The 23455-nt window shown below is 40.7% G+C and overlaps 1 protein-coding gene across 1 annotated transcript in view; it reads left to right on the forward strand.

Moving 5' to 3' along the window:
* Window positions 1-23455, forward strand: part of STARD9 (StAR related lipid transfer domain containing 9) — a 1457104-nt gene that overhangs the window by 971680 nt on the left and 461969 nt on the right. The window contains exons 17-18 of the mRNA XM_044073541.1: window positions 8454-8505; window positions 9739-9876. Coding sequence (XP_043929476.1) covers window positions 8454-8505; window positions 9739-9876 — 190 coding nt within the window. The remainder of the gene's footprint in view (window positions 1-8453; window positions 8506-9738; window positions 9877-23455) is intronic.

Raw genomic sequence — 23455 nt, forward strand, 5'->3', positions numbered from 1 at the left:
TTATATAGATTGACTAGCTTTAAGCCACTATTCACTCCCTGGTTTTTGAGCAAATGACACTGGTCTGTTAGGTGGCCAGTATTAAAAAAAAAAAAAAAGGTTCAATCCCTAGTGGTGTTAGTCTCGCTGTTCTCCATCATAGTGATATGGCACACTCCCACATGGTATTCATGGTAAAATGCCATCTGGCAACCCTGAACAAATGTTCAAGTTCCATTTTCTAGTTCCGACAGGAGAAGCTGCTTACAAAACTGTCACTCAGAGGTGATTAAAGGCCACCTTTGTCTATTCTTCCTACAACTACTTTGTCATGTCCCTCCAAGTTCAGTTGTGTACTAGATGCTGTGCTGGTTGTCAACTGGTCAGCACTATTTATGTTGTACCATCTCCTGAAAGTGTACAGTGGCACTGATGCACTACTGCTGATATCCTAAAGGTTGCTGTTAATTTACATTAGACATAGCCAATCTTCCTGAAGTACTGCTCACTGAAACACAATTCAGTGGAAACATTTTGGAGATAAATTGCATCATCAAACAAGAAGGCACTAAATATTGGCCTCTGTGGTCAGAAGGAAGTGTGATAGGAGAATGAGAAGTAAACCGTTAGTTCAACTTCTGCCATAAGATAGCAGCAGTTCTCCAAACTCAATGCTCAGGGGAGCATCATGGCAACAGCATTCCAATCCCCAAGTAAATTTTTTCCTTTGTAGTGCTTTGATTCCATCACAGAATCCAATTTTCCATCTGTCGTCCATCAGCATCTTCCTTTACAAGAAGGACAAATGCATCAAATATACCACTATTATTTTAGTTTTTATTAGATTTAACCTTTAAATAACTGCAACTGGCTTCAACAAGCACTTACACATACCCTAGTTTGTCCCTTCTTTTATCTGTTCACTAAACATTGAAGTAGTTTCTAAAAGGGGTCGATGACCTCCAGCCACCTAGAAAACATGTTTTTGTTGCCAAAAAAGTTATTGTATCTCCGTCTGAACTCAATGCATATGTGGCACTTGCTTCATTTAGAATACTATCTGCTAGAAGAATCTTTGAGCTGTAAGCCCTCCTCTCTACAGAGAGTAGCTATATGTTCTGTTGAGAATCATTTGACTGATGCCCCATTTCATTGAATGTATATAACCTGCTGTAAGGTAGTCCAGCCCAAGCAGGATGTAGTTTCAGGGTCTTGTGTTTCAGCGCAGAAAAGTATCTCAGTGTAAATTAAGGGAGTCTGCCTAGCCTGGGATGGCAGTCAGGCCTGGTTGACTTCTTAGATTCTCTTATCTTGATGACCATTATACTGGAGGTCTTGGAAGTGATAGATGCTGTTATAAAGCCTTACCGTAGACATACCTATTCTGATAATTTCTTGATTTATATAGACAAGTGTCCCCTACCTCATTTAGTGAGTTTGCAGGAAATTCTTATCTATCTTGTTCATCTCTGTGACTTAGGTCTTAGTTGTTCAATAGACAAGGTATATGTCACTGGCATTTTGGTGCATCGTCTCCTGGTAGATGCCAGAACTGTGGCACAGCACAGGCTTCTCAGGTGATTTCTTAAGGAGGTTTGGCATCTTCATTCATTTTTGAATAAGCCTTTTCCCTTTACATGAACTTCCTGACTGGCTTGTCTTTTCTTCTTTCAAACCAGGAAGTTTGACAGGTTGAAGTTCACTAAAAAGGCACTATTTTCAGTGACATGTACCTTCATCTGCAGTATCTCTGAGCTGCACACCTTGACCTTGTAAGTACCCTTACTTGGTATTTCATGAGGGTCAGGTATCCCTCAGTACTGTCCCACGTCTCCTACAAGTAGCAGTTTTGGAGTCTAGTCCATTCACCTTATCCCTCCAGTGGAATCAAGGGGGGAGATGGGCTTTAATACTCTAGACATTCGTTGCCAGCTCATGTTTTACCTTTAAAGGATGCATGAGATCAGGAAGACATGAAAGCAGTTTATCTCATACTCGTCAGGACTCTCATTTCCTCCAGAAAAAGGATGACTTAGCTGTAGTTACGCAAACATTACCCATATAGACTGCTGACTGTATTAGTTTTTGCCATTAGACTGATTAAATGCTTCTTATCCAGTATGGTCATAGGCCATCCCTTCACAGATGCAGCTTCCAGCACTTTCTTTAAGAATGAGTACATTATAGACAGTGGACGTAGTTCATGATGTTCATCATGTTTCACTGCTGCAGTCATCACTGTAGGGTTCTTCCTGCCGGCAGGCAATCCTCGGTCGGCCAGAATCCCAAAGTCTGGGTCCGGCATTGGCTGTTCAGTCATGCTCCCTGACGTCAGCGCGCTAGGAGTACAAAGCTGCCAACTGACGCCATGTTCTCCAGTCTTTCTTGCCTTGCGGTGAAAGCAGTTCGCAAGTGCCGGTCGGCTGACTCCTGATATTTTTTCTTGCTTCAGTCCAAAGACTGACTACTTCTTCTCAAAGCTAAGTACCCCGTTGGGGAAACTTTTTTCTTGCTCCAGTCTGATGTCAGAAAAAGTTAATAATTGCATTTCTTGTGGGAAGCAAATATCTCATAAGGATTTCCATTCTTACTGTATTCCTTGTTTAGGCCCTGACCACGACGTAGCTAGTTGTCGGTTTTGTGCTAGATTTAACCAATGTACGATTAAGCGGAGGTACGATTTTGCTTTTCACTACTTTGGCAGGCGATTTAATTATAAAATGTCATCGGACACGCTTCCGACTACCGGAGTTCACAAATGACGCAAGGATAAGGACAGGCCTCCGGGGTCCAAATCAGATGACGTTTTACAAGCAGAGCCAGCTACAGGTTCAGCCGTCGTCAGTGAGGCGCTTTCACAGCCCCTGTCATCGGCCATTTCAGAACCGATTGCTGAAACGGACTCCCACGAGGAGCCAACTAGGCCTTTGAGTACTCCAGCTGCAGGACCTTCGGACAATGCTCCCTCGGATGGGTCCGGAGCCGCTGTGCAGGTACCGGCTTCCGAGGGGGTTTTCAGGCCTACACAGCTTCTGATAAAGGCAAAGCCAAAGACAAAGGCAAAGACTCCTCCTAAATCTAAGACACCAGCCCAGGCCTCTTCTGATCTGGGACCCAAATCTCAGAAAGAGCTACTTAAAATGGCGGAGGACTTACTAACCATGATTAGGGGTTCACATCCCCTTCCAGACAAAAGGCTAATGCAAGAATTGGATTATGAATCTTCTGATCAGGCATCTATTTCTTCAGTGTCTTCCTCTTAACAAGAATATGCTTTCCCTCCTTATGAGGATTCTGATGCTGAGGAATCCATTCCATCAGCTTCTCCCCCTGAGGATTTTTCTTTTGGGGAAACTTTACATGACCTGAGGGAACATTTTCACTGGGAAGGACAGTAGTACTCGGAATCTAAGAGAAGACTTAGGGATTTCCTTCTTCCCCAACATAGACCCCTGGCTATTCCCCCTATTTTGGATATTGTGGATATGCCTTTTCTGAGGCTAATTTAACTCCTGACTCCTTTCCTCCAGCTCCTGCTAAGCCCGACAGATATTACAGGGTCCCTGACTCACACCAGTTCCTTTACAAAAATCCTACTGCTGATCCAGAAACCATTTCTCAGGGTCCTAGGGGGGTTAAGGCCGCCTCTGCTAAAAACCCTATTCCGACAGATAAGGATTCTAGAGCTTTGGAGAGATGGGGCAAAAATGTGTACACTTCTGCTACTTTATCTATTAGGGCTTTAAATTGTCAATTTCATATGCTAAAATATCAGCAATTTCTACTGTCTGTTATGAAACAAAAGGTAGGTACCATTTGTGCATGTTCAGATAATAAGGAATTACATGATTTGATACATGCAACTGAACAAGTGGGGAAGCATGGTATACACTGTGGTTTTGATGCCTTGGAGGCGTCATGCAGGGCGGCTGCCTCTGGCACAGTCATTAGAAGGCATGCTTGGTTAAAGGAGCAAAACTTGATCCAAGTGAAAGCAAAGTTACTGGATGCTCCTATTCAGCATAATGTTTTGTTTGGGTCTAAGGCTGAAGAAGTGATAAAGAAAATGGAGGATAAGGCAAAATCCATGCAAACGGTTAAGGATTTCTTACAAATTCAGCCCCCAAGATTTAGCAGAAATTGGCCAACTAAAAATTGGTCCTTTCCCAGCTCGGATAGGCCTCAGAGGGGTAGATATAGGCGCTCCAGAGGGAGGACCCAAGCACAGACCTTTTACAGATCTAGACAGTGGAGTGCTTCCACCCCCAGGGGTGGAGAGGACAGACCTCAATCTTATAGAAAACAGGCTCAATGACTCCCCCTGCATGGCTCCAGGAACTTCTCTCCTGGAAGCCCTTCTAGGAGGAAAACTCTCTTTTTCAACAAAATTGGACTTGCATAACCCAAGACAAGTGGGTTCTGGATGTAGTTTCAAGAGGTTACAAATTCCACTTTCATACCTTGCCAAGACCAAACGGATGGCCAGACCTAGCAAAACACCAATGGGCAGAGGCATTAAACCAGGTGGGATCCCTCATGGTTATGAGGGCCATAGAACTGGTTCCACAATCAGAGATGGGGCAAGACTTTTACTCAAGGCTCTCCCTAGTTCCCAGAAAGCAAAATTCATGGAGACCCATCCTGGATCTCTCAGTCTTAAACACCTTCCTGGAGATACCAAAGTTCAAGATGCTTACTCTGCAGCAGCTCCTGCCAATGTTGAGCAAAAATGCATGGATGGTGACATTGGATTTAAAGGAGGCTTACCTACACATCCCTATCAGGCAGGAGTGCAGAAAATACCTCGGGTTCAAGGCCGGCTCGAAACATTACCAATTCTCTGTGCTGCCCTTTGACTTTACCAAGTGCCTGGCACCAGTAGTGGCTTATTGCAGACTCAAGGGAATTCAAATTTACCCTTATCTGGATGACTGCCTTATTCAAGCAGACAGCAAGGATGTCTTACTCCAGCACCTGGAATTTGTTCAAAATCTACTCAAGTACCTGGGATTCACTGTGAACATAAAAAAGTCAAATTTGACACCCACACAACAGATAACTTTTCTGGGTGCTCTTCTAAACACAACAACCCAGATGGCATTCCTGACATCCGAAAAACAACTGCAGCTGGCTTCAACTTTCAAAACCTTGGCGTCAATAACTCAGCTAACTGCAAGGAAATTCCTGCAGGCTTTGGGTTACATGGCCTCCTGCATCCTTCTCATACCAAATGCAAGACTACATATGAGAAAAATACAATGGTACCTAAAAAGTGTATGGTCCCAGCATTGCAACAGTCTAGACACACAGATTGCTGTCTTGCCTTGCCTACAAAAGGAATTCCATTGGTGGACCATGGCATGTTTTCACAACAAAGGGAAAGCCTTCAGTCTGCCTCCAGCCAGCCAAGTGTTAACCACGGACGCCTCGGATTACGCATGGGGAGCCCACTTGCAGGGAAAAGGTCTGCAAGGTTTTTGGACAGAGGATCAGAAGCACCTACATATCAATTTAAAAGAGATGTTGGCTGTACAGAATGCCCTCTTGGCTTTCAGGGATCTTCTACAACCAGGACAACTACTGATATGGACAGACAACACCACAGTTATGTGGTACATAAACAAGCAAGGGGGTTCACACTCCTACCCCCTTTGCAGACTAGCCATGACTCTATGGAACACAGCTCTAGCTTGCAAAGTGGATCTACAAGCTCAGTTCCTGCCAGGAAAACAAAATATTCTGGCAGACAGACTGAGCAGGAACCTGTCAGACCCACACGAGTGGATGCTAGACACCCAAATATTCAAAATGATTACAGAAGCCTGGGGCTGCCCAGACATAGATCTGTTTGCATCCCCCCTCAACCACCAGTTACAGATTTTTTGCACAAGGACATTTCACAAGCTAGCATGGAAAGTGGATGCACTATCATTCAGTTGGAGAAACCTCTCAGGGTATGCCTTTCCGCCACTACCTCTTCTTCCACGGGTGTTACTAAAGATCAAGCAGGACAAGCCCAAGATGATGATTTTACTGGCCCCAAATTGGCCTCGTCAATTTTGGTACTCGACACTGATGAATCTATCCCAGGAGCCTCCTTGGATTTTACCTCAGATTCCAAATCTTTTGTCCCAACACCAGAGCCAGGTTCTGCACTCTCATGTCAAAACTCTCAGCCTAGCAGCCTGGCGAATTCAGTGTCTATGATTAATCCTGTCCTTCCCAAACAGGTCATGGATGTCATCTTAGAAGCCAGACGGCCTAGCACTAGAAAATCTTATGCAGGTAAATGGAAGAGATTTTGCACCTGGATGCATGCTCAGGATTCGGATCCTCTCATCCCTAATATCCCACTGATTTTACTTTACCTGACAGACATGCTACATAAGGGTTTATCCTTCTCCTCCATAAAAATACATGCCTCAGCTATCTCTGCACATTACAATACAGATCCTCCAGTCTTTTCGCATCCACTTCTGAAACAATATCTCAGAGGAGCAAAAAATTCAAGGCCCCCTAGGACACCACCTATACCTGCCTGGGACCTCAACTATGTTCTGGAAAAACTCACTCTGCCTCCTTTTGAGCCTGCTGCCACATCTGATATTAAGTATTTATCATGGAAGACAGCTATCCTACTGGCTTTGACTTCAGCCAGGAGAGTCTCAGGGTTACAAGCACTCATGGCTGTGGAACCTTATATTATTTTTCACCAAGATAGGGTGTCTTTAAGGACTAAACCTACCTTCATGCCTGAAGTGGTTTCCAAAGTGGCTTTAAATCAAACTATTCACCTGCCAACTTTTTTCAATAATCTACAAAATAAGGGGGAAAGGATCTTGCATTCCTTGGATGTACACAGACAACTTCATTTTTACCTGGACAGAACCAAGGATATCAGAAAAACAGAGCAACTGTTTGTTTCTTATGCAACAAATTCCCAAGGCAAAGCTATTTCAAAACAGACCATTTCTAAATGGATTGCTCATGGAATCAGATTTTGTTACTCTCATCATGGAAAGCAAATCCCAGGAAAAATTAGGACTCACTCTACCAGAGCTGCTGCTACTTCAGATGCCTTTCTCAGAGGAGTACCTACCAAGGATATTTTGGAAGCTGCAACTTGGAGTTCAGTGCATACTTTCTCTAAGCACTATAATCTCCCTCTTTACTCTAAGTCTAGGGCAGGCTTTGCTTCTGCAGTCTTGCAGGGCCTTCTAGCCGCCCCTTCTACTCTATAACCACCACCCTTTATCTCAGCTTTGGGATTCAACCCTACAGTGATGACTGCAACAGTGAAACACGATGAACATAGTACAGTTGTGTACACTTACCATAAATGTAGATGTTCGAGTGTCTTCACTGTTGCAGTCTGGGTTACCCTCCCTCCTGTCCCCTCTTATACTTTCATTAGTGTGGTTTCCTACTTCACCCTTCTTCTGAGGTGTATTTGCTGCAGGGTATGGGGTTTGTTGTATGTTACATTTTTGTTTTAGTATTAGCCTTCACTTTTGGGCACCTGACATCTGGGGCAAGAAAAACTGGAGAACATGGCGTCGGCTGGCAGCTTTGTACTCCTAGCGCTCTGACGTCAGGGAGCATGACTGAACAGCCGACGCCAGACCCAGACTTTGGGATTCTGGCCAACCGAGGACTGCCTGCCGGCAGGAAGAACCCTACAGTGATGACTGCTACAGTGAAGACACTCTAACATCTACATTTATGGTAAGTGTACACAATTGTACTTTATTAGTTCAAATCAACTTTTACTCGCAAAGGGCCTCACTACATAGAGAATTGAACAAAACATAAAAACACAAAATGTGCAAAAGAATCAGAAATTAAAATTAAACAAATAAATTAGTCACAATTAATTAAGAGCAAGGTCTTGAGGTGTAATAGGCCATTATCTCAAGGAACTTATTCAGCCACTGAGGTGTCAAATTCAAAATTGTCAGTGCTGCTTTTGAAAAGGATCTGTATGCAAATTAAGTTAATCTGACCCATGAAATTTGCAGCAATCCCTTGCTGGCAGATTAGACAGTCCTAGCCAGGTCTTTTAGATACCATGTCCCTGTTATTAGCAACAGTGGCATGTAGGAGAATCCTGTAATGCAAATGTACTGAGGGTAGGTAGTTATTTGTGGAATATGATCTGGTGTGTATAAGTGAATGTGAGAAGTTTGCATGCACATTTTGTACTTTTGCACATATTGTTTTGAACACAATTTGTGTTTTTAATTCCATGTGGAATCATTTAGTATGCCATGCCCACTGGAAAACTGACCCATATTTAATTTACTCCTAAGGGAAAAGATGGCTTGGAAAGAGACGCACACATGCATGCATGCTTTTGAGTAGGCCTTCTCTATGACTTGCATGACTAACATAGTAAGTTATTAAAAAAATGTGAAAGAACGAAGCATAAATCAACTCAGCACATCTCCATTTATATTGTTTGTTTTTATTTTCAGGAAGGAAAAACCAAAATTGGAAATAATGCTGCAGAACAAGAACCAGATATTGGTAAGAGAGCTGTATTTTCAAATATTTCAAAGAAGTGAAAGAGGATGGCCTTAGATTGCCATGATAGAAAACTAGTAGCATGTGTTAAGGAAGGGGAGAGTGACTGTGGTACCGAGTCATTCTAATTGCTACAACATCTTGTTTGGGCATGACTGCAGGTACTTGATTAGGGGCAAAGTTCAAGAGGAGTGCTGTGCTGTCACCAGGATGAAAGAAAATTGAGGCCAGGAAGAGTACTGTTGTTATAATAGAGATCTAAAATAACAGAACAATGAGCAGTCAAGAGGAGTGCTGTGCTGTCACCAGGATGAAAGAAAACTGAGGCCAGGAAGAATACTGTCGTTATAATAGAGATCTAAAATAACAGAACAATGAGCACTGAGGTAACACCACTGTAAAACACTGTACAGATTACATCTTAAAACATAGGCATTATGGATAGATTTCAGAATAAAACCTGGAAGTTTTTCTATTCTTCCCTGGATTTTTAAAGTTCAGAACAATACCAGAAAGTTTTTCTAGTCTCCTCAGAATGCAGGAAATAAAATAAAATGGTCTGTAAAGAACTGGAATGAGAAAGTAGAACTGAAACTTCTTAGCTTTTACTGAAGGCCTTTCTCTTTGGGACGTTTATGTCATTGTGAGAGGATTTGGCCTGTGAATTTCATATTACAGCAGCAGCAGAGTGGTTAACACACCTAAGTTTTATTTTACATGGGAACTCAGAGCTGGTGTTAGCATTTTGGGGGCCTCCAGAAAGTTTACATTGGGGACCCTGTCCTAGGCACTTTCCTTTCCACTTCAAATGTGTTTTTTTGTCACCACCATTACTTCCCCAAATCCTAGTTGTTTAAAATGATTAGTAAATGGAAAATCCTTACAGTTTTCGTTCTTGCCATGGAATATCAGTGTTTTCATTTTTTTCATAGTAATATACATTTAATACATATCTCTTTATGCTGTAATGTCTCTCTCTACATATCTGCACAGGAGGAAGTATGCCTTGCCTTTCACTTTACTCTTTGTAATATCCTTCTTCTGTTTGTGTGACAGTGCTGTGCATACATTCTATTGTGTACAGATGCAGTAAATGGTTACTAGCTGAATTTGCCATCCATGTAAAGCAGTTGTAGAAGTACAGTAGTTGTGATCATATAATAACTTGCTATTTTCCTTTCAGTTTCCTTTCTTCTATGCTGTCATGTCACTGCTCAACTCCCGTCTACCTTTTAGTTTTGCAGGGGCAGTGGATTGAGAAGGAGCATTGCATAATTGAAAACGATAATGGGGTTGTAACTCTATTTCCACTTGAAGGAAGACAGTGCTGCGTTGGTAGACTTGAAGTCACAGAGCCCTGTCGCCTGTCTCAAGGTTTGTTTTTTTATTTACTCAAGTGTGTTTTTAGTGTAACTTTAAGTTTCATTGTGAGAAGCCAGGAACTGTTTACCTGTTAATCACTGGTTGAAGCAATTTGAGTGACCAGTGCTACCTTTGTCTTCTTTCCATGGACTACTGTGCCTTGTTTTCTTGCATCCATTTTTTGAACTGTTGATAATGCGTGATACCATATGGTATAAACTTCTTCATTCTCTGTAATGCTCTGTGGCTTATGTTTCCACTGCTTCTCAACTACTTTAATACTGTAATATTTGCACAATCCCCAAATGCAAGAGTCTTGCCACATTATTATGCTTTTCAGTAAACAGGCCCTATGCCATCAGTACATCACACCCGACAACAAGATGTGCAACTGTTTTTGGTTCTGTTTTACAGAAGATGCATTTGTCTGTTTCTCCCACATGTTCAGTGGACTTTGTAAACCAATGTGTACATAGTCCACTGTCCTGGGCCACTAATATTAATGTTTTATATTTTGGTTTAAAGTCACCTCTCCTTAACCATTCCTATGCCAGATCCTGATGGAAATGAGGTTGTTCCAGGAGTGTTCTGTACTTTCAATTACATTTATGCCTTTTCCACATTTCTTGTTTTCTCATCTGATCCTTTTATATATATATATATATATATATATATATATATATCTCCTGGTTTGATATCCATTCCTGTTTGACATTGATGTGCTTTTGCTAAACTAAGTGGGGAAATCATCTTTGATTTGTTCTCTTCATATTTCAAAAACTTTCACTATCTGATGAGGTCAGCAAATATGTATGCAGTCCTACGATTGCAGATTTATACATGTAATCAATTTCGAGGAGGTCCATACCTCCCTCAGAATGAGGGATATATAATCTTGGTATGCACTGATTTTTATATATCATTTGATATGCGTGAAGCATTTTTCTTGTTTTCCTGTCCAACTGATCCAATTTTGGGGCCAGTTAGTCACCACAAAGCTGTAAGAACAAGAAGAGCAAATTGGTTTGTAACTTGGACTTTTTTCTAGATGTCAGGGTTGTTTTCAGTATTAATTTTAGTCTTCTAAAATATTCTTTACTGTGATTTCTTTGGATTTGTTCATGTTTTACTGTCGATCCTTCATCGATTCCCAAATATTTATACATTCCATCTTTCCTCAAGTTCTTTTATATCACATTCCTGTCCCAGACTGATATTTTCTTGGTGTTGCAGCTTTCCTGCTTTAAATATTGCTTTTGCACAGTTATCAAGATCAAATGACATTCTTATATCATCTGAGAAAGTTTTTATTACTTCCAGTTGTTCTTTCAGTTCCTCATCTGACGAACTACAGTCTTGAATCTTCCAGAAAAAGAAGATGAGAAGTCTTTACACTTTGTTGTTGTCTGGGAGCCAAATTGTAGCCATGACCTAATATCTTAAGTAGACAGCTTAATGGGATAAGAGCAAGACAAAAAAAAGCAGCGGTGACAAGAGTCACCCTGAAATATCCCTTTTGAATTTTCATCCATGGGGTAATAATTTGCCCTTAATCATGGCTTAGCTGCATGGTTTGCCACTGTTTCATGGTTAATGTAATGTAATTGATTAATGTAAGGTGTATCTTGTACATCTGTAAGCCCTCCTTTATCCATGAATGTGGGATGCTGTCAAATGCTTTTTTGTAATCTAGCCATGCCATACTTGGATTCTTCCCCTTTTCACAATTCTCAATTATGACTTTAAGAACAAATGATCCTTTGTTCTTTGACTTTCTTTTTGTTACCCTTTTATTCTGTTGCAATGACTTCAGTTTTCTTCTAAATGATTATAAACTCTGTTGACATCAATTCCAGTATTTAGATTATACATTGTAGGAAGGCACATTATTGGTCTATAGTTTTTAGGAATGCATGCAGGTTCACTGTTTGGGAGTAATATAATTTTTCCTGTTGTTAACCAAGTTGGTGTGTGTGTTTAGGGTGCGCATATAAGTAGTTCTTACTCAGGGCTAAATCTTCGTGTAATGATGTTAATCCTTTTAGCCAGAAGTTAGGTACTACATCTGGGCCTGGAGAGTTCCATTTAGGAGTTTTTCTTAATTTTGTTTCAGTTTCTCTGACCGTTACTTCATCCCACTTCATATCCTGTACATTTGAACTTCTTACTGTTTCTTTTACTACTTCTATCCATTCAGCACCTTTTTTATGTTCCACAGGGTCTTCATAGATGTTTCTCCAAAATGTGTCTGTTTATTCTTTTATTGGTTGTGTTTCTATTCCTTTTGCTTTGTTTCCCAAGTTTCTGTAAGACATTTTTGGATCATCAGTGAATTGCTTATTTTGTACTTTTATATTTATCTCCATATCTTCTAAGTTTGTCTGCCTGTGCTGATATGTTTAGTTTATTATTTGCAGTATTGCGTGATATATCCTGGTTTGCTCGAATACTGCACATTGCTTTTATCACAACTGTCTTAATTATTTTTGTTGATCTGTTTCCTTTTATATACTCTTCTAACAGTGACACTTTCTGTTTTGCTTAATAGTTTTCTCTATTCTAAACTTCCATGATGGCATTTGATTTCTTCCCTTCCTTTCCCTTAGTGCCCTGTATTTTTGTGGTGGGATTTTATAGCAATAACCCACGCCTGGGTGTGGGTAATGCTGGATTTACCCACGGTTGGCATGGTTTGGTCCCGAGGGCGAAGCCCGAGGAACCAAACAAAGACAACCGTGGGTAAATCCAGCATTACCCACACCCAGAAGTGGTTATTGTTATTATTAATGACATTATTTAAGAAAAGAAATAATCACTTTTCTTAAATAATGGCATTGTATAATGCCTCTTTGCTGCCCTTCCGCAGCTGTCTGGTGTTCCGCGGCAGTTCTGATGTACTGCGCATGCCTACGCAGTACATCAGAGCTGTGGGCAAAAGCAAAGGAGAATGCAAGATCTCCGTTGCTTTTTACTGTCTCGCTATGTTAAATGGGTTTAACATAGCGAGACAGCTTTAAAATAAGCAACGGAGATCTCCGTTGCTTATTTTAAAGCTGTCTCGCTATGTTAAACTCATTTAACATAGCGAGACAGGTTAAAAAAAAAAAAGCAACGTACTGTGTCGCTATGTTAAAGGAGTTTAACATAGCGAGACAGCTTTAAAAAAAGCAACGGAGATCTGCGTTGCTTTTTTTAAACCTGTGTCGCTATGTTAAACTCTTTTAACATAGCGAGACAGTGTTTTATACTAACGGAAAAAGTCCGGGCGACCGGACCTTTTTCCATTAGTATATTGAGGGATTTACAACGGGCACGCTGGTTGGGCTGGCCAATCAGCGTGCACGTTTTAGAGGAGGCATTGTATAATATCTGTTATTAATTTTGCCGCACATTAATATATTCTGTTTACTTCTGTTGTATCACATGAATTTCTGTTAATAGTCTTGATTTCTGTGTTCATTTGTTTTATCAGACTTCTAACATTTTGGTCCTTATTGACTTTCTGTAATCTTTTTCTTTCATCAATCTTAATATGTCTGTCCATCTCTATTAAATAAAGCAACTCTTTCCTTAGATCTTTTACTTCTAAACCAAGGGCACATTGAAAGTTCCAGAACATCTTCCTGTGATGTATTCTCTTCAGCTGCATCCTGCGTCATTTGTTGCCCTTTCATATAGGAACTCGCTGGGCTGTCACTACATAACATGGACCATGTCAGAGTTGCCATAGTTTCCTGTTCCTTCCTTTGCTATGCAACTCCAACTGAACTTTTGTATTAGTTTCCTACTGAAGGCTCCAGAGTACCTTCATGTGGCAGCTGATCAGATGCTTCCCTTCCACCTGATTCTCCTTAATTTGGGGACTCACTGTTCCATCATGCTGTGACATTACCAGAGCTGGATTTCTACTCTAAATCCTTTCAGTCTCTATTTCTTTAACTTCACCATTACTAATCCTCTTTTCTACTCTCTTCCTTTGTGTTCTTATTTTTTGTATAATGAAATTTTCCATATCTGGGTGCCTTTGATGTATTTTTCTTCCAAATATCTTTGGAGCTGCCCTTTTTGTATTGATTAGTTTTGATTTCTCCTTTGCATAAATATTGCACCATATTAAATCTTTCTTTCTTTCTTTACCATTTCCATATTTCTTCTTCAGATGTTCAGATATCTCCTGCTCCACCCATTTCTCCTTACTTTGTGGACTCATTGTTCCATCATGCTGTGACATAACCTGTGTTAGACTTACTACACTAAATCCTTCACTTCACAGGTATTCTATAACTTCAGCTTCTATTTGATTAGCTTCTACTTTACTAATTTTCTGATGTTCTTCTGCATCATTGTTGCAGTATTCTTTACAAAAGGGATTCCCTGCCAAGGGTAGGCCAACATCCAGCTAGTATACCAAAGCCTTAGGATTTTATAGACTTACATCACACATATGCTCACTGCTCAAGGCGTAGGACATAAAGGTGACATGTGGGTGCACATACCTCAGAACTTCTTTGCTGTCAGTCCGAATGCCATTATTGATAGTCTGTCTGAATGCTCCTCCTTTTGTGCTGGTTACTGAGCCGTGTTTAAGATAAGTGCCCTGTTGGGGTTTCTTCTCATCTTTTTTTCTCTTTTAAATTTTGAGAGTTTGCATGTCATCTAGAAAGAGAAAATGTCAGTGCGGGAGGCAGATTCTCCATAAAGATTGTCACAAGCAGTGTCTTTTCTGTTTGGGTGCTTCTCAAGACCATACACAGTGTTCTCTCTACCAGGCATTTGTCCCTAAGACCCTGTGTAGTCATGTCTCCTCCATATCCATTTACCTGGAGAACCCAACATCTTAAATTGTTGGCACAAGGTGCTATGGTGGAATTTTCTTATCCTGAAGGTCAGCTGCCTACCAAGAAAATGGCCAAGAAACTTGGGTCTGACTTGGCTGCTGATGTGCCACCCCAGATGTCTTTCTCAAGGCTGGTGAAAGCCCAGAGGATCAGCCTTTTGTTATGTCGGATTTGGATACCTCTACAGCTAACCCTGTCAGAGGCCAGCATGAATCTGACTTCTCATACATCCTCAGAGCCCCTACAAACATCTGCCCAATATGTTGAAGGGAACCTTCAACTGATTATTTCAGAGAGACCGAGGGAGATACCACAAATACTTGTTTAGGAGGAGATTCCTACTATGTCGGTGGAGTGTAGGCAAGGGTCTGAACCTCCTAGAGTTTTTAGGGCAGATGTCCCTCAAAAGAAAAAAAACAAGCATATTTCCCCTGCTGCTAAAAATCCCCTGCATGAAGGGCAGGATTTTACCTAGGGGTTATTTGATGCATTGATGGCTTTTAAAGCCTCCCCAAGGGAGTCTGTGTGCCTGCTCCCCTTGGTCATCTAACCCACTCAAGAGGCCAAGAGAGCAGGACTCCTCAGAAGAGGATTTGGATAATGGGGAAGAATGTTTGGCATATTCATCTCATATCATTTTTCCCTTGGATTATAGCTCAGAGAAGGAAGATAGTATTACCCTAATTCTTCCTTGGAAGAACTCTCCTTTCAGGATGATATTTCTCACAATATGAAATATTTTAAACAGGATTGTTCTCTGGTTTCTGATATTCAAAAGAGGTATTATGAGCTCCTCCAGATTGAATCCCATAAGCCCTCTGCTGTACCTCCAGTCTTGGCTGTCCTTCTAGATACCTTTTCAGCAGCTACTATGGTCCCAGATTCTCAACTTCCAGTCCCTAAGAAACCTGACAGATTTTATAAGGTACCTGATGAGTGTAAGTTCCTCTGCAAATGTCCTTCTGCTTACCCTTCTGTAGTGTGTCTCTTCTGACAAACCCTCTAAACCTTATCCTTCTACTGAACTACTTCCTTCTGACAATGACAGTACAGCTATGGAATGTCTGTGCAAAAAGGTATATACTGCTGTCACTTTGGCCTTTCAGGCTATTAGTTACCAGATCCATATGACCAGGTATCTTTTATCCCTTCTTCTCAGGCTTCCCAGGCAATCTGTCACCTCCCTGATTCTGAAGGGAAGGCCTCTTCCCTCTTTACTTGACTCAACTTCTCAAGTAGCCTGCCACTATATTAAATGTAGATGTAGTTATGATGCAGCTGATGCCTCCTCTAGGGCTGCTGATTTTGGTTCTGTTTTGAGACGCTACTCCTGGCTTCATCTCCATAATCTAATGATTAATTAGTAGATTTTTTTTCTGACTATATAAGCATGTTTGTAAGTGAGATTTATGACTCTCATGATGCCTCTGGAAGTTGAAAGCACTTAGTCATATTTTATTCAAATTTAGATTAAAAGAAAACATTACGTTCAACACTACTGTTAGCCTGTGGAATTTTTTGGGGGGTTTATTCCAGAATGTTTTTGGTTCCTAGGAAAGAAGGCACCTGGCGAAGCACTCTGGATCGTGCTCAGCTCAGTCCCTTTCTGAAGGTCCTTTCCTTTTGGATGTTATCACTTCAAACCCTGTTTCCACTTCTTCTTCACCAGGCTTTTTGGTCTCCCTGGACCTCAGTAATGCTTATCTTTACATCCCAATTAATCCCCTTTTCAGGAAATGTTAGTATTTCTCTGTCTCATCCTTGCATTTTTAGTTCTCTCCTTTGCCCTTTGGCCTCTCTACTGCACCAAAGGTGTTCACCAAATGCCTTGCTCCTGCGATTGCCTTTTACAGGATGACAGGGTTTCATATCTTATCTGGATGACCAGCTCATTCAGGCTTCATCTCCCGAGGTCTTGCTTGAGCACCTCCAGTGTACTGTTTGTCTCTTACAAAGCCTGGGGTTTACAGTAAACTTCCAGAAATCAAGTCCTGGTTCCTTCTCAGGATGTTTCTCGGTTGCAGGCTCCAGACCATTCCTATGCTGGCCTCCCTGTCTCCTCCCAAGGCTCATTTTCTAATCACCTAATTTCAATTCCTTCTTTCTCTGGTTTCATTTACAGTCAGGGAATTTCTCAGGGTTCCAGAATTCATGGCCTCCACCATACATATGCTACCTCTAGCTAGACGTATCATATGAGAAAATTACAGTGGTTCCCAAAGTCAGTGTGGCTGCAATACTTTTCATCCACTAGATTTTCTCATCCCTCTTCTTCTATCTCAAACTCGAACTTCAGTGGTGGATTCATCAGCTGTCTCATAACCTGGGACTTCCTTTTCTGCCTCCACTCCCCTCTCAAGAACTTTACTTGGATGCCTCAGACATGCGACGGGGGAGCCTCTTTTGGTTCATGTAGGGTCCAGGGTCTCTGGCCTCATCAGAGGTCAGACCATGTCAATATAAAGTAGATAAGAGCTCTCCTTTTTGCCCTTCAGCCCTTTCGTGCCTTATTTCTTCCAGGGCCTCTCAAAGTCATCACGGACAATACCACGGTGATGTGACACATCAACAAGCAAGGGGGGATGCTGTCCTACCTTCTTTGCAAAGTGGCTCTTTAAGTTTGGAATCTCTTCAGGCTGTACACAGTCCTTCAGTGGCAGACTGTCTGAGCAGGTCCAGTGCACCGTCTCATTAATGGATGCTTCATAGAGATGTGTTTATGGACATTGTTCATTGGTTGGGTACTCCTCAGGTAGATCTTTTTGCCTCCCCTTTGAACAGACAACTTATTCTTTTTTGCACTAGAGTCCCTAGTCCTCTGGCTTGAAAGTAGATGTCCTATCTTTTTCTTGGAAGGGGATATTTCTCTTTGCCTTTCCTCCCCTTCCTCTGATTGTGAGGATCCTGCACAAGATAGAACAGGACTCCCCCACAATCTTGTTGGTGACTCCTTTTTGGCCTAAACAGCATTGGTTCCCCCTTCTTCTTCACCTAGCCAGGGGCACTCACCAAAAGTTACCTCACAGGGTGAACCTACTTGCACAAGACAAGGGTCCCTGATATATCCTAACATGCCCACTGCAACTGACATTGCGGGAGATAGTGCTTTCATCCCTTTCAGGCACCCTTTTTCTGAGGATGTGCATAAGGTTCTGCAGGAGGCAAAGAAACCCACTACTAGGAAATCGTGTCCAAATGGAAGAAATTTTCTGTTTGGTGCCTTGCTTGTAACCAGGAGTCACTTTCTCTGAGGATCCCTCTGGTTTTCACTTGTGTGAATTGCTCCATGCTAGGTTAGCATATTCTTCTGTTAAAGCTCACCTCTCAGCTATTTCTGCTTGTCTGGCATTAACTCCTCCTCTGGCCTCTAAGTTTGAAGTCAAACAATTTCTTAAATACGTCCTTCATATCAGGACTCCCATGAAGCCTAATTCTGCCTTCTTTGGACCTCAATTTTGTACCTGAAAATTTGACTCGGGCCTTTTTTGAACCTGCAGCTTCAACTTCTTTGCAACATTGGACATGGAAGACTGATCTTTTTGCCCTTTCTTCAGCTAAGAGAGTTTTCTGAACTCCAGGCTGTTATGGCTGTTCCTCTTTTTTTTGTTTTTTCATAGGGATAGGATGTCTCTATATACTAATCCTTCTTTTATGCCCAAGGTGGTTAATGAATTCTCTTTTAATCAGTCTATTAATTTGCCCTCCCTTTTTATTTATCTGCAGTCTGCTAGTGAGAAGGTTTTTCACACCTTGAACTTGAATAGACAGCTCAGATATTATTTACATAAGACTAAAGCCATTCGCAAATCTGAGCAACTTTGTTTCCTTTCATCCCAGTTCTCTGGGTTTGGCTGTTTCAAAGCAAGCCATATCCTCATGGATCTCTAAGGCCATTTCATTTTTGTTACTCCTTTCATGGAAAATGCCTTTCTACCTGTGTAAAGGCTCATTCTACTGGCGCTGTTGCTTCCTCTGGTGCTTTTTTCAAAGCATTGGATATCACTTCCATCCTTGTGACTGCTACTTGGACCTCTGTCCGTACTTTGACTAAGCATTACAAATTGAGCAACAGCTGATTTTGCCAGAGCTATCTTGCATGGATTTCTTGAGGGCTCTTCTGGGCCTTCGTCCATCCAAGTTTCTTCTTGAGCTTTTGTACTCTGCCTTTTATAAATAATGCTACAACAGTGGTATGGAAGGACATAGTACAGTTGTGTAAAATCTCATTTTAACAGTAGATGTCCTTCTCTTCACTGTTGCAGTATTTTCTGCCTCCCACCTCCCCCTTCTGCTCTACTATTTTCCTTGTTCTCTTTCGGGATGCACATGTCTACTACTTCCTAGGACTGTTGTTCATCCTGGGACTATTCACTGCTGAGATATGCAGATCTGTACATCACCTTTATGCCTCATGCATTGAGTGGGGAGCATACATGTGACATATGATGTCTATAAAATTCTAAGGCTTTGGTATACTGGCCAGACATTGGACTACCCTTGGCAGAAAATCCCTTTTGTAAAGAATACTGCAGCAGTAAAGAGAAGGACATCTACTGTTATGGTAAGGTTATACACAACTGTGCTTTCCACATTCCCCCTTTGTGAAATTATTTTTTGTATTGCGAAATTTTCCATAACTGGTTTCCTTTGTTTGTATTTTTCTTCAAATATCTTTAGAGCTGCTCTTTTTGTATTAGTTAGTTTGGCTTTCTCCTTTACATAAATATTTCACCATATTAGATCTCTCTTTCCGTGTCCATTTTTCTTTCTTTCATTCTATAGAAGGTTTTATAGCATCTTCCTGTGACACAGTCTCATCAATTTCATCCTGTGCAGTCCATTGCTCTATCATATGGGAACTCACTGGCCTATCACTCTTTAACATTGACCGCATCAGAGTTTCCAAAATTTCCTGTTCCTTCCCTTACTGTCTACTTCAAGTGAACGTTATTAATGGTTTCCTGTGGTGGGCTCCAAATTATCTTCATATGACACGTGACCAGTTGCTTCCTGTTCCACTAGTTTTCCCTTAATTTGGATATCCGTTACTCTGTCCTGTTGTGGTGCTTTCTGAATTAGATTTTCTACACTCAATCCTTCACTTTGTAGGTACTCCATAACCTTAGTTTCTATTTCTTTAACTTCTCCATTACTAATCTCTTTTTCCTCTTTGTCTTCTTATTTTTTGTATTGTAAAGTTTTTCATGTCTGGATTCCTTTGTCTGTATTTCTCTTCAAATATCTTTGGTGCTGCTCTTTTTGTATTGGTTAGTTTTGCGTTCTCCTTTGCATAAATATTACACCATATTAAATCTCTTTTTCTTTCACATGTCCATATTTCTTCTTCAGATGTTTCCTGATCTTCCTGTTTCTCCCTGCTTTGGGGACTCACTGCATCCTGCTGTGATGTAACCTGTGTTAGACCTACATCAAATCCTTCGCTTCGCAAGCATTCCATAACTTCAGCTTTTTTTTAACTTCTACTTTAGTGACCTTCTTTCCTACATTCCATCTTTGTGAGGGGGCCATCACTCATTGATAAGGAGAGCTTGATGTGGATGAAGATGTATGGCTGTCTAGAGGAAAGGAAAGCCAAAAAAATGAGTACATGAAGGAGGTGAATTGTTGTATCAGTAGTATGTCTGGGTGTAGTGCATCTTAAACTTGTTCCAAAACCTTGCAGTCTCTCTCTACACTTCTGAAGAACATTTTCCTATCTCAACATCTTTGCACTTCAGTGTTTCAGAATATACCACTCTGAACTTGGTACCTGCTCTATTACCTCAAAAATGTGTTCCACCCTCTTTCAAGTTAGTTTTCAAAATAACAAGAGCTAATTCACACTTCAGAAACTTAACTCCCTCCTTCATCCACCCTTTATGCTAATCCATTAAGTCCAAATCAACAATTTAAATCAATATACATGGATATGTCTAACTCTCATGGAAATAACATCTTTGCCTTAAGCTCCAGTTAAGAGCTTCTGCAGTGAAGTCCAGATACAGAACAAAAACAATTGCCATAATGGTTGTCCTTGCTTAATACCACTCATTACAGCCAGACCCCTCTGTATATAGTCTTAATCTATGGGATGCAAACTTCAAAGAACTATAAATATCAAAAATCCAGCTACCAGATATTCCCCCAAACCACAATCCGTCATATCCATAAACAGACCCAAATGGGCTATCCTGTCAAAAGAAATCCTAAAGCTTACATTGCTACAGTCAACCTTTTGTCACTATTCTCAGATAAGCAACCAAATTCTTCACTAGCTACAAGCCCTTTCTGATATCATAAGCTTTCTCTGCTTGTTTCTGCTTTTAACAGTTGCCTCACAACCTCATATAATCTGTCATTAAAGATCCTAACTAAAGACTTGAAGTTGGTATTCAGTTGTGTAGTATGTCTCTCATTTACTCTGTGAACTTCACCTGCCCAGTAAGTCATAGGTTCTGTTGGCTTACTTCTTTATAATACTTAGTGTCTGGCTAGATTTCTACCTTATTCATTTAGACATACCATATCACTCTTTTAGATGTGCCATATGGCTTTACTTATTTATTCTGAGTGAGAGTTCAACATTATATCTGAGGTAATATAAAAGTAACTCTTGGAATTGTGTTATTTGGTACTTTTTAAGGACAGTAAATGGATTGATGCCATTCTTCACACAGAGTGCAGCCACATTCGGAAGTGCCTTATGTTCTTTAGCAATCACACGTATGTTTAAAAACATTGGATTAGCAGGTCTGTCATCATAGTACAGTATATGTGCCTTCAAGGTGTAATTTTTTTTACAGTCTTTATATTGTCCTAGTATCCGCATGCCGTTACTACAGTGCATTCGGTAGGCCAAAACTGTTCCGCTGTTCATAGAATATGCAGAAATGTGGAACCAGCACAGTTGTCCCTGATGACATGCCCTAGACATTTTTAAGTAGGAGGACAGGTTCCTATGACACTCCCACATAATTACACCTGCTTTTGGTTTGGTAATTTATCTTAATGCTATTTTGTGAATATTAGCAAGGAGCTGTTTTGTTTGTTTTAATGGCCTAACTTCAACTCTCCAGTTGTACAGGCTTTACTACAGGAAAGACTGCAAAGCCAGGGACAGCCAGTATGTAAATGACTGTGCTTGACTGTATTTGGAGACATCGTCTTTGTATCCATACCCAAATACTCATCCCCTTCCAATACATCTGATGTTAGATCTAGTCTTTGCTTCTACTCTTTGCTAAATTCCTTGAAACAAAAGGGCTTGTCAACAACAGAAATACTTTTAGAAGTATGGTGCCATGTTTCAGGATCAGCAAAGTTGCAAGTTCTTATTAGTATGACAGCAGTCTGAAATGTGATAAAAACTCTTTCTGGAAAAATGTAGAAAGAGTTCTGATCACAGTGCTTCATCTCTAATGCAAAGAAAAAGCATTTGATAGTTGCATTGCTCCTCTGTCATTGAGTACAAAACCATGTGCCTGACAGGACTGTGTCTGTTCATTAAAATAACGGATGCTTATCACAGCTCCGTACTGAAATGTCGGCATTCAAAATGCTGAGTGCTGCCAAGATAAAGATAGAGCACATTTCAAAAATCACTCTTCTCTTTTCAACTCCTTTTTCCAGGGAGCAAACCCCCCCCCCCCCCAAATCTTACATGTACCAACTCCAAGATCACCATGCCTCAGAGAAAAGGGTTAATATTCTGAGAAACGTCAACATGGACTTAGTATATGCAAGTCCGATATTTCGGACATTCAGTCTCTGTATTTCAGGACTTGTTCTAGCGGGTCCCAACATTTTAAATGGTTACTACATATTCCCACAGGACTCCTCAGGTGTCTATTGTGGGCCATCTTATTTTTTGCTGTTCATTAATATTCTTACTTTCAACTTAAAATGGATCTTTGACTCCTAGCTTATTTTGCCATTATGCTCCCCTTTCTAGAAATATGCTGCTATATTTGATTCTCACATGATGGTATGCCCCATCCTCATACTGAGCAGGCCTAATGCAAGCTTTCCAAGAGTCAAAGAACTTTTATGCCCTTGCAACAGTTTGCCAGTATGTTTTCTTACCTAACATAATAGCCTAACATTTATTACTCACTTCAGCAGATGTGCTAACATCTATCATGTCTAGGTATCCAATAATACTTTGTATCTTATAGGAATTTTACATGCTGAAGAGCAGGACTACAAAACTGCAATCTCTACTGCTGCAGTTTGTCACCAGCATAATACTTTGAAGTATGAGGGACAACACTGAAACAGTTAACAGTGATTTACAAGTCTTCTAAGTCATCAACAATGAAAACAGCAAATATTGGAGTGCAGTTGTAGTTAATATCAAGCCTCTGAACAGGAATGTAAAGTAAATCAACAGGAGAAATGCCAAAACTAAGGTGGGAGTATCAGAATGATCATTGAACACAAACAAGCTGGGGTTTGTCCCTAAACCAACATCATTCAGTTAGAAAATACATGTAAAGTGAATTCTAAACAGCACTCATCTAGTATGTAATGGAAACTGCATTCAGTGAATTCCAGCTAAGTCACCAATCTAACAATTGTCACTAAAGCAAATACATCTTGACCTTCATTTTCATTTAAGAAGGTGGTAGCCTTCCCAATTTGTTTTCTCAGTAGGATTTGTTACAGGTGCTAGAGCATTTGAAATTATTTTTCTTTTTTACTTTCTCAAGTAGCCTTTTTCTTTTTTTTCACTTTCTTAAATAGCCTAGAGTGTT

The sequence above is a fragment of the Protopterus annectens genome, chromosome 6.part0 (assembly GCF_019279795.1).
Source record: "Protopterus annectens isolate FY-2018-M chromosome 6.part0, PAN1.0, whole genome shotgun sequence".
NCBI lineage: Eukaryota > Metazoa > Chordata > Ceratodontiformes > Protopteridae > Protopterus > Protopterus annectens.